Source organism: Photinus pyralis, unplaced genomic scaffold, assembly GCF_008802855.1.
Source record: "Photinus pyralis isolate 1611_PpyrPB1 unplaced genomic scaffold, Ppyr1.3 Ppyr1.4_LG4, whole genome shotgun sequence".
NCBI lineage: Eukaryota > Metazoa > Arthropoda > Insecta > Coleoptera > Lampyridae > Photinus > Photinus pyralis.
Genome location: NW_022170511.1, coordinates 32,158,627 through 32,170,774, shown reverse-complemented (window position 1 = coordinate 32,170,774; position 12,148 = coordinate 32,158,627). Strand labels below are relative to the sequence as shown.

At 35.4% G+C, this 12,148-nt stretch overlaps 1 protein-coding gene across 3 annotated transcripts; it reads right to left on the bottom strand.

Annotated features, from left to right (window-relative positions):
* Positions 1-2,130: 2,130 nt before the first annotated feature.
* LOC116168331 lies at positions 2,131-10,233 on the bottom strand. Of its 3 annotated transcripts, none has more exons than XM_031484103.1 (2): positions 10,141-10,233; positions 2,131-3,934 (listed from the first exon to the last, which is right to left on the bottom strand). In XM_031484103.1, the coding sequence occupies exons 1-2, from the start codon at positions 10,171-10,173 to the stop codon at positions 2,708-2,710; spliced, it is 1,260 nt and encodes a 419-aa protein (XP_031339963.1). In that variant the 5' UTR covers positions 10,174-10,233; the 3' UTR covers positions 2,131-2,707. The 3 variants fall into 3 exon arrangements, with proteins under 3 accessions (XP_031339963.1, XP_031339964.1, XP_031339965.1); XM_031484104.1 differs by lacking the exon at positions 10,141-10,233 and adding an exon at positions 4,014-4,181; XM_031484105.1 differs by lacking the exon at positions 10,141-10,233 and adding an exon at positions 4,040-4,181.
* Positions 10,234-12,148: the final 1,915 nt, after the last annotated feature.

The window sequence follows — 12,148 nt, the reverse complement described above, 5'->3', positions numbered from 1 at the left end:
ACAAGATTGTGTAGAGTCGTCTCCGTGAGCATACCGACTCTGTAAGCATGGAGGATGGATGTAGTGGCCTAAGGACCAAAATACCAGTACCCCGCTCCTTATGCATCCACCTTCTTCTCCACCAATTTTAGAAGAAACGATGATAGGCTGATGGGCGTGTAATTCTTCATGTCATATTTGGCACGACCCGGCTTAGGTAGGTACACAACTCCGGCGTTCGGGGATATACGCTAAAACCAGGGATGCTCTCCAAAGAGATGCAACAAGTGTAAGAGCAGCGGCTCCCGGCCCTTTTGCAGAAGAGCCGTCCGATCCTGTACTCTTAAATGGGCTGAACGCATTTTCCGCCCATCGTTCCCTAGGTAACCACCCGGGCAGCTATTTTCCAGTCGATGGCCTTACACCGACTTTGCTTGCTTTGGTTGGTAGGGTAACAGGCAGTGGAAATCCTGCAAAACTTTATCTTATTGTTAAGTACATTTGAACACTAATTTATATAGAAACAAATGTATCTACGTATGTACGAGTATATCTCTTAAATAAGTTTAATTGAAACATGACAAACCGGTCCTAATTAATGCTCTTACCTAAGAGTAATCGGTTAAAGATTTCATGTGTCAAATTTCTAAAATTAACATGTATACAACTAAATACAAAAATACAATAGTTTTGTCTATTGGCTTTTTCTCTAGTATTTTCCATACATTTCCTTTTATTTTATTATCGTATCGAACACCGGCTTTAAGTTCATGAAAAATGCCATCACTAATCCTCCCTATAGTTCGTTTTCCACCAGCCCATGTTGTGGAATATATACAGTTCCTGTTCTTACTTTAAATCCAATTTGTGTTTCACCGAGTATCTCCTTTGTTTGTATTTGCCGGATAATATTGTAATTTCTGCATGAATATCTTGATTTATTAGTCTTCCGCCCTCTATTTATTACTCTCCGTTAGGGAACGCAATACCGGGATCGCGTGATCTCGAAATACCAGGATTTTACTGCGGGATTGCATTCCCTAGCTGTAACTTTTGAACTAGTAGCCCAATATTGGAACTGTTTCAAATTATGGATTCTACAGGCCACGTTCTATAAGAAAAATTTTTTCCGGGTCGATCTGAGACAATTTTTTTGTTCGGGGCAAAAAAAAGCAGTGTATAACCTTATTTTTTTCCAAAAATCGACTGCACCAAAATTTCTCGGGAAAACACTTTTCCTTATTAATTTTGGTGCGTAGAATCCAAAACAATCCCAATCTTGGAACTGTTTGAAATTATGGATTCTACAGGCCACGTTCTATAAGAAAAATTTTTTCCGGGTCGATCTGAGACAATTTTTTTGTTCGGGGCAAAAAAAAGCAGTTCTTCTTTTTTTCGACTGCACCAAAATTTCTCGGGAAAACACTTTTTCTTATTAATTTTGGTGCGTAGAATCCAAAACAATTCGTACTTTTTCGATCAGACTTCTCAATCAAAAGTTATAGACTAGAAACCAATTTCGAAAGAAAATTCAAAGGGCTGTAACTAGGGAATGCAATACCGGGATCGCGGGATCTCGAAATACCGGGATCTCGCAGCATTTTTGCGGGATTCATCCCGCACATAAATGGAGAGATTTGCGGGACTGAGGAATTTGTCGACCAAGGGTACGACTCCTTTTGAATATAACGGACTGTATGCGAGCAGCTGAACGTCATTGATTATTTCCATTTTATGTTATACGTTATCTTTATACATGACGTACAATGAACGTATAGCAAAATCATGCTAGCGTTGGAGAATAATCTACTGTTAACATGTTTGTGTCGTACACCATGCAGAATTTTGATCGTAGGGTTTAAAACTAATCGAGTCAGAAATATTTAAAGTCATCATAACGTGGAATTCACGCCATAAATCAATGACCGATTTAATCCATCTTGAACTGTGTCAGAAGTGGGATCCTTTTAGTAGTAGTGTGCTCGGGATGACGCGATCTATACGTGTGGAATCCTGACGGAAACTAATTCCTTCCGAAAGATCAATTACTTCCTTTCCTTAAACTAATTTTGGACGAACCTGAGAGTTTCAAATGAGTAATACAATATGAGATAGCAAGGAAAATTGCAACTTCAGTAGATTTTAATTTCAGATGCAATTATAGAATACATTAGATATAGTTGCCTTTTGTATACATCCGTGTATTGTACAGAATCGTGGATAGAGTGTTACAGGTAATCTTAAAAACAAGGATTCATGTATTATATAAAAAAAGTGCCGAACTTCAGTGTACTTCAAAATATTACCTGATCTATATCATATAAATACAAAATAATGTCAATTTCACAAAAGACAGCAATTAGGGGAGCGAAGAGCGGCTAGAAGTTTCTTCAAGTTGATGCAATCCTCTTCAGTTTTATAAATACCACACATTCACTATAAAAGGATCACTAATTTGTGCAATACCAAATGTTAAATTTAAATTTTTCTAATAATTTCCATTTGAACTCAATTGCGACAATTTTCATCACTTATGCATCAGATACACGAAAAACAACTCTAGTTTATTGATGACATTCTAAACAAGGTACAATAACACAGTCAACAAATTTTCCACGGCATTTCCGTAAGCCTCCGGCAATGTCGACAATTTGGCTTCCTAGTAAGTACGAGTATACCATTACATTATAGGTTTTATGTACATTTTTTTTGGAGTAGATTACAACTACTACGTCTTTTTTTCCTGGGACACTGACTTTTCCAATTTACTTCGTTTTGTTTTGACCGATTCTCTTGCCAAATGCGCATGGTAGTTGTAGGGTGTTTTCGTTGAAGATTGTGCTTCCTCCGGTGGTAAATAACTTCCACTGCTCGAATAATCTTCATTGGACTCGTACTGTTGGCTGTTGCTTTGGTAATACTCTTGCTGCTGCGGATTTTGATACACGTACGAATACTGTGGTTGGACGTTGTTATCGTAAACGTACTGCACATCATTCGGCTCGTTGTTTGCGTATCCGGGTTGAGGCGCCACATAAGTTGGATACGAGACGCTTTTGTAAGTGGACAAGCCAGTAGTTTGGGGATGACTTGGTGAAGCATAAATTTGCGTGTGGCGTTGACTGGGATAGTTTGCATATGTGGAGGGATTCGAGTGAGTTTGATAATTTGGGACATACGAGTACGTTTGCTGGTAATGCTGTTGATTATAAACTGGTTGATAGGATTGCTGTTGGGATTGGAGGTATTGCTGTACATAATTCTGTAAGTAAGCCTGCAGATTAATATTGTTCAGATCCGAGTATGGACTAGATTGGGGCAAATTAGTGTGCAGCGCTGTCCCTGGATTTTCAAGTTGATTAGAATACACTCTTAATATAATTACTGGGACTAGGTTGGAACGTCCCGCGTTTGCGTAAGGAATTTGGTTTGATACGCCACCTAAGCCGTGTTGGTCGTATGTCGTATATAACGTATTCTTCGGATTATAATACTGTGTTACCGGCTGTTGTGGAATATATGTGGAGGCCGGCGCTTTTCCTGTCAATGGAAGCTTACTATCTAAGTGAGAGGCGACTGTCTGCAATTTATACCCGATGCTTTTTTGAATATCGCTGTATTGAACGGATGTACTATCCTGCGCCGATGGGGTAATGTCTTCTTGCGAGTATTTATAAATAACAAATTTTTTGCCAGGCTGTGAATGTTGCAGACCATACGAATTAGAATGCCCATGATATCCATAGCCCAAAGATGAGTCAATAGTTCTCTTTGGATTACTCTTTCCTGTGGCATTCTGTTCAGGTTCGTCGACTATCTCAAACGCAATAATTGCCGGAACTTCTTTCTTTGATCCTGACTTCGAAGTATCCTTTACAAGTTTGTTTTCCTTCGAATCATCTATGCTTTTTTTTACAGCGGCCGCATTGATTTGAAATGTTGACACGAGGACCATCTGCAACAAATAAACGAGTATTTTACTTGCGAAATCTAGCATTTCAGTTGCTGTTTTCATAGTTAATAACGTTTATTACATCATTTTTGCATAAAATAAACGGACTTGAACTTTGGCACTATGACGGTGTATCAAACGGTAGCTTGAGAATGTGCGGTTCGGGAATTTCAAAGGCAAAATTAGTTCAAATGAAGCTCAAACGGCCGCTTTCACCACCTGTATTCTTGAAATGGTCGCTTGACACATTCGCAATTTAAATAGTAAAGTGCAAATTGGAAACAAACAATCTTATAGTTGTCGTAAAGTTACGACTGGTACGATATGATAAAGATAATAATGTCAGTTTAATTTTAACATCCTCGTAAAAAATAACTGAGTAGAAATGAGTATTTAAAAATATGCTAAGGAAGCTATGGGGTAAATACAAAAAATATACAGGGTGGGCAATTAGTCTGTGGGTGCAAGATTGTAGGTTTATTAACGCACGTATTTAAAATTCATTGTCGGGGCATGATGAAGGACTCTTAAGGCTACAACCTAAAATATTTTCAACGAAATTGCAATTGTTACACAGGGTGATTTATATCAAATATGTATTACCTACAGGTGATAACTAAAATCAGTCGTTTAGCCGCAATTCGTCATTCATTCAAAAAGTAGATGTCCAGTAAAAATGGAATATCGCAGTTATCAGAAATCTAAGAAGGCCGTGACTTTGCAGTGTTACTAATCATGGAAAATGTACTAACATACGCCGAACGATCACTCGGTTAATTTTCAAAATTTTAATCAAAGGTAACTTGATTTTTGTAAATGGAACTACCCAGTTTTTTTTATTGCATAAAATGTTGGATTTTGTTACCTTTCTAACGATATAGAATGTCGGTATTTATCTTTTACATATTTTTTGTAATTCAACAATTTTTAATAAGTTATATTGTTTTTCGGTTTTCAAAGCCTCCTAGTAATTAGTAGGCTGTTAAAAATTATAAACAAAACAAAACAAAAACTCTTTCATGTATTTCGTAGCTAATCTTAAAAGTCATGAAAATTCGTATTTTTAAATTAAAAAATAAATTACTATTAAATCAAAATAAAATGGAATAGCATCTGTTAGTTTGGTCCATTGGCATTTGCAATTCTTTTGTTGATTGTTGATTAGTTAACTATGTTAGTAAAATGAAATTTACACGGTGCTCTTTACTATGAATTTTTAAAGTATCAATTTTTTGCTCTTCTACAAAATGTTCCGGTGCACATTGTAGAACAAAAATGTGGTTTCTGCAGGATGGTGCCAAACTAACACATACTATGCCATTGTATTTTGATTTAATATTTTATGGATTTTCATAGCTTACTATTCAAATTGATTTATTTAACCTTACGCATTGGTTTAAATGCAAAGTTTATTATTTTATTTTTAAAATTAGCTATGAAATACATAAAAGAGTTTTTGTTTTGTTTTGATTATAAATTTCAACAGCCTACTAATTCACAAGGTTCTTTAACAATCGAAAAACACTGTGGCTTAATAGAAATTATTGAATTACAAAAAATATGTAAAAGATAAATACCGACATGCTTATATGGTTAGAAAAGTAATAAAATCCTACATTTTATCCAATAAAAAAACGTGGTACTTCCATTTAAAAAAATCAAGTTACCTTTGATTGAAATTTTGAAAATTGACGGAGGGATTTCTTTTAACACAAAAAAAGTATAACTTTACCCGTTCGGTATACATTTCATGTAACGCTGCAAAGTAATGGTCTTCTAAGAATATTGAATTTTTACTGGACATCTACTTTTTAAAAAAATGAGGAATTGCGGCTAAACGACTCATTTTAGATATCATGTGTAATACATAAAGTTACACTAAAATTGAACAAGGAATCGAAATATGTAATAATATACAGGGGGTTTAATTAAAAAAATGCTACTTTGATATAAATCACCCTGTATAACAATTGCATTTTCATTAAAAATATTTTTAGGTTGTAGCCTTTAGAGTCCTTCAACATGCCCCGACAATGAATTTTAAATATGTGCGTTAATAAACCCACAATCATCCACCCACACACTAATGGCCCACCCTGTATGAAAAATATATTGAAAAATTTGTTAGGTATATTTTATAGCTTTCCACAGTATTCGCAATGGCTATATACTGCGTACACACCCGCGAAAATAATCGAGTGCTGATGAAAGCAGTCGTTCGGGGGTATTTAGGTAGAAATATTAACGTTGAACGAATTTGGGAGAATTCCGACGAAACCATTCGGCTGAACACGGGCCTTAATACATATCATTTTTTGCGTGATATACTCTTTTATCACATATACAAGAACAACTTTCAAACTTCCTCCGCCCTGACAAGGGAGCGGAAAGCAAATAATCGAAATGCCCACAAAACTGTCACCACCATTCAGATATCCAAAAGAAATATCACTGGGACCCGGCCTAAAACGATCATCCATAAAAAAAGCTACTTTGATCTCTCCGATGATGATCGGACAAATCGCTAGTCACACGTTTTAAGCCTATAAGTTTATTATCAACGCTTTCAAAATTATTCGAAAAAGCTTTTCAAACACTACTAGAGGATCAGCTTCGGAGAAAAACACTATCCCTTCATGTCAATTCCTAGATTTTATATTTATTATTTGAGCTGCGAAGTCAACTAAGTTACCAAATATGTTTTTCAGAAATTACAACGCTCAAATCAAAAAATAATTGAGCATCGAGCAATTGAGGTATTCTAGAAAACAATATTTTTTTAATGGGACGCCCTGTATATTTATAAACACCCGAAATGTGAAGGGTTGGTTACACTTTGTGCTACGTAGTGCCCTAGGACGAAAACGATCTTAGCTTTATCCTAAGAATATCAAAAAACAATCGCCGAATCCATTCAAAATGTTGTAATAGAATGCAACTGAAAAATTATGCGAGTATAAACATTCAAATACATTGACTTAAACAATAAAAAAAACTCAACCATGGAAGAAGAATAAGATACATGCAGGGACGAGCAAGAGCCAGATAAAAAAATTACACTCAGTCCTGTAGAATGGGGATGAAAGCATATGAAGATTAATAAAAGTAAAGCCAGTGGAGTCATTTATGTTAATTTCTATGGAATTCGCTTTATAGCTATGTTCTTAATTAGTTGCGAGTAGCTCAGGCTGTCGCCCTGATAAAAAATGGCTACTCTTAATCATCTTTCAAGAGAGCAGACCGATCGTATGCTCTTAGTAAAACCTATTTTATTTTGTTTAGGGTTCAGTGTCAGAAAATGAAACCAGATATCCGGGAACAAGTGATTAATTGCTACTTTTGGTGGGTTTATGCAATCATTATCATTAGTTCACTATCAAGTCATTAAGAATAAGTAGCCAATAGAAATAAAGGTTTATTGGGCGTTGCTAGCCAACAGCATGAACTTCGTGAACTAAAGAGATTTGTATAAACCCACAATGAATTCCTACTTCTAGATTATCGGTATAATAAGGAATATTAAGTCTTTTAAAATGCAAATGGGTATATTTTACACCTGTAACCTTTGTTTACAAATTCAAGCCGATGACCGCAGTCGAGTAGAATGCTACTAAAGTTAACATCAGTAGTAGTAACGTAATAGTGTAATCCATCAATGCTCAGAAGTGCCAATTCAGCAAAACGCGAAGCGCTCAAATTTAAATGTAAAAAACAAAACGGGGTTCTTGGGAAAACTGACTTGAAGTGTGTCCAAACGTTTTCAGATAGTTCATCTACAACTACCCGAACTTATCTGTTTTTTTGTGTTTAGTACACAGCTGCGAATTTGAAAATAATTTTTTTTCTCGTTGTGGTCGAGGTGGAGAAGAGAGAGGAGTATTGGTTTAGCTTTAGATGAAAGGATAAGCAATACCAACATCGTTTTTGAGTACGTCCCGTACATTGGATATAAAGAAGAGAGGGGTTTCATAGCCTGCCATATAGATACAAGGTGCGTGGTGGATGGGGTCGGGGAAAGGACGAAGGGTAAGGCTTTTTTTAGCGAAAGCAAGCGATGTTATAAGCGAAGCGAGAACAAAGATGGCTCGCCGTCCGAAGACTTCAAGTCTCAAGAGGTTGTTGAATGTAGAAAACTAAACAAAGGACCTGGTCCATAGAACACGCAACACCTAGAAAACGGCGAGAGGAGGTCTGCGAAACATTAAAGAGACCAAAGAACGGTAAAGAGACTTCTCCTTGAGGCTAAATATTACGTCTTGCGCCATAAAAGCTTCATTATGCTTTCGTTACATAAATAATTATTACGTTACCAGTCACCATACACTCGACATGGTTTTTTAAAGTAAAGTAAAACTAATATGTTGTCTCTGGAGGAAAGGCGCCTTTTCATTCATCCCCAAAAAACCAAGTTTTATTAAAATGACATTATAAAAAATAAAAATGATAGTAGTTGGCACGTTTATTTTGTTAGCACATATAATACCAAGTTGGTAATTATAATCAACTTCACTTAACATTTGCGGACAAAAAAAGCAACACCTCAAAGGTGAACTTATTAGTAAAGTCATTTGCATTTTGTCTGTTAAACTAGAAACTTGTACGAGGGTGAGCTGCCATCATGAGCACCTCAATCACTTTTGCGAGATTGAACGCGAAAGCTGCTAATTACTAAACTACCGTTTGCTTTAATTACCACGACAAATTGAGAATTTAACATATATAAGTGTAGAACAATTTTCATCAGTTCCTCACAAACAATAATAATGCCATGCATACTGATGCCGTGTTGTCCGTACATGCAAATGACAGGAAGTAATCTACTTCTTTTATTATTGTTATTACCGATTCGTATATGCAGAGATTGTCTACCTAAATTTATTAATCGATCCATAGGAAAATATATGGAAAGTGAAATTAAAAGTTCTTCAAAATAATCTTATTTTTAATGTAGCATATGCTCAACTTTCTCCCATTTGAAACACGTAATACTTTCTACGAGGAATTTACTGCAATCTAAAGCAAGCATATATCTTAACCTTTGACCTTAATCGAATCGATGGGCTCAGATAACTTATTATGTCCGAAATTCGAACGGAAAAATAGGCTGTGTAGGTGTAAAACACGCCACGTTAATTTTGGCGTGTTAATTGAATTGGAGCACTTAACATAATAAACTAATCAAACTCACTGGGTTACTTTCTTTTACGTACGTTTTAACCAAATTAACCGCACACTTAAAGTAATAAAATGTGAGGGAGTATCCATTACAAGAAGATTTCTTCTTCACTTAACACGTCCCTAACCTAAATTTTACGTTTCAGAGGTTACAAGAAACCAAACGCCTGAATTGAGTTTCCAAGTGACCACAAATTATTAATGCTCAGGTATTTATTTGAAGGATGAAATCGAACAAAAAACTAACTGGTTTCTATTTACCGTCTTGATAAGTAACATTGTCATCAATTCTGGAGTTGGATTTGAGTAGGAATGTTCCCGTGAAAGTAAACTAATTAGTTTGTATCTAATTAATACAGGTGAGATATTATAATTGAACATCTTAACTAGTAAGAGTACAAAACAATAGAACTACCTCTTCGTGACGGTTTAATACCAATTTTAATTGATCAGGTCACGTTCATTAAACTTTACGTTTATTAATTCACTCCCAGTACTTCGTTAACAAAACTTTTAATTGAAAGGTTGTAATGACTCATACTACGTGTCCATAACGTGAGCTATTATCAAATGCAAATATTCGATTTGGCGACCAACATCAGGTGCCCCCAATTGAAGATGCATGCAGATAAATTAAATTAAGTGCGCAATTAACCGCTGGAGATTCACTAAGTGCACCGGAGCTTAAGAATTTACAATTGGCTGAGGACAAAACCCAAATTTAGTAACAATTTGCATTATACTATCTCATGAGACCATGAATTTGTCACGCCACGATAAATCGAATGCTACCGAAATAACAGTAGTTGCAGAGGGCGATCAATTTGATCTCAAATTAAGGGAGTTAATTGTATTCCGTCAACAGGTTGCATTTCAATTAGATTCAGTTGATTCTCTCGGCATAGGAAAGTCACACAATGAAATCTTCAGTATGTGTTTCACCATAGTTTTAAAATTTCGGAATAGTTTTGCAAGTAATTTTACAGTGCATGACCTATAGCTGGAAGAATAAAAAATTAGCGTGATATACATACCAGCAGTAGCAGTCTCATCCTAACACTGAACATCTTCACAAGATTCTTTATAAGAAACTACGCAAAGAAGTGAGTGACGGGTGTGTTTTATACTCTTCGGCAGAATAAGCAACACATCTAATTTCAATCCCTTCTTTCCGGCAATATCTTGTCCATATCCCACGTAACAATGCACTTTATAAATGTTTTTATAAGAAAACGTGGATGTTGCGGTTGACAGATTTAGCATGTACCTATACACTAATTAATTATATTGCATCAATTTTTTAAGCTACAAAACACACATCGAAATTATTATAAAACGCATTCACATTCATTTGATGATCCTCAAGCATAGAGACAAATAAATATTTATGTGGAAACAGTTACTCAAATTAGAATGAACATGATGAAGTGTGAGAACATAAATAATCGTTAATCAAACGTTAAATATGCAGAAAGTGTATATTTCAATTCTGAAATTAATACATTTTTTTTTACCATGGACTATATGAACTTTTACTTCCTGTAAGCAATGTTACCTTAAATTTAATCTTCTTTAACAACAGGAGTAGGTACTTTCAACGGATATAAGGTGCACCTATTCTAAATTGTTTCACAAATAAATTTGTCATTAACCGCTTTCATATTCGATTTTTATACAAACAAGGTGTCACTTAAAATATTCTTGAAAGTACAATCTCTATTTCCACCTGGTATCTGCGATATTATGAACTCGCAACTGGTTAGAAATGTCAGAAACGTGCACGAAAAAGTAATTTGGAAGTCAAAATATTTAAATTCAAGAGGAGTACTTTCAGTAATCAATGTGCTTTAGTGTTCAAGTTCATTCAACGAGTTTTCCACAACACATACGGATAGAGGGAGAAGCCTTCCAAACTTGTATTAACATTTCTTGTTTTTATGTTTTAGTTTTTGTGTAATTCTCCATTACTTCTAATGACAAAGTCATCGATTTCGTTACCATCACACAACAATTCTTTGGCACAACTCAGCTTTATTAAGGATCCTCAGATCCTTTATAGTTGTGTATTGTCGTCCGTCATCCATCAGTCCATGTGCGCTATAACTCTTTTTAAATGTGGCCGATTGTGATGATATTTGGTGTGGAAGTTGGTTCAGATGAAACAAAAGGTATGGGACTTCGAGTGAATCGGGAACAGGAAAAACTGCAGGCTCAATATAATAGAAAGCAACATATTTCAATCCCTAGGTCATGTATCGTGTTCACTAGATTATTCCCTATGATCCTTAGATGTGTAACAATTCAATATAACTCTCCTCTGTGGTCTAGGTTAAAAGTTTTCGAGAAAAATGTACACAACATTATTCTTTACCATGAATTTGAGTTGTAAAAGCTTTCAAACGCATTATCTTGATGCTGGAAGAGAACATCACGTGAGCATTTGATAACCGCATGTGTGTGATTCAAAGATGTTAAATTATTTTTCTGAGGCCACATGGATTTTGATCAAAATCGCAATTCTTGCACCGAGATCGTTAGGAAAAACACCAAGAGCATGATCTCAATGCCCAAGACATGAATTTGATGCATTTTTGGCGCCCACATGGACTTTTCATCAAAACATGTAAAAATCCTTATTAATGCACCAAGATCGTTAGGGAAAAGCTAAGAGCATTAATAATAGCAGCCCAACAAAGTTAGCTCGTTAAATTATCCGGATAGGTTTCTACACACTAAAGAAGAAGATTTTAATACCAACAACAATTTAAATTTTAATACTCCGTTTACCTTGGAACAATTGAACATCGTGTAACAGTTTAAAATAGTATTAACCTTTGTAGTCATATTTCTATTTCCATTACCCTGTATTACATGTTCGCGCATCGTTGAGTGCAACCAATATGTCAATTCTCTAGTTACTTTTATATTTTTGTGTTGCCTGCCCGTTTTAGTTTCTCGATCTACCGATCAATGACGTCAGTTTACTGTAATTCGATACCTTGCTGTCATTGGTTTTAAATTCGTTTCCTTTATCGATAAGCA

Bases quoted from the DNA above. Each gene is read 5' to 3' on its own strand.
- LOC116168331 (XM_031484103.1), bottom strand. From the start codon at position 10,173: ATGTTCAGTGTTAGGATGAGACTGCTACTGCTG. The intron at 3,935-10,140 runs GTATGTATATCA...TATTTGTTGCAG, and splicing joins GGATGAGACTGCTACTGCTG to ATGGTCCTCGTGTCAACATT.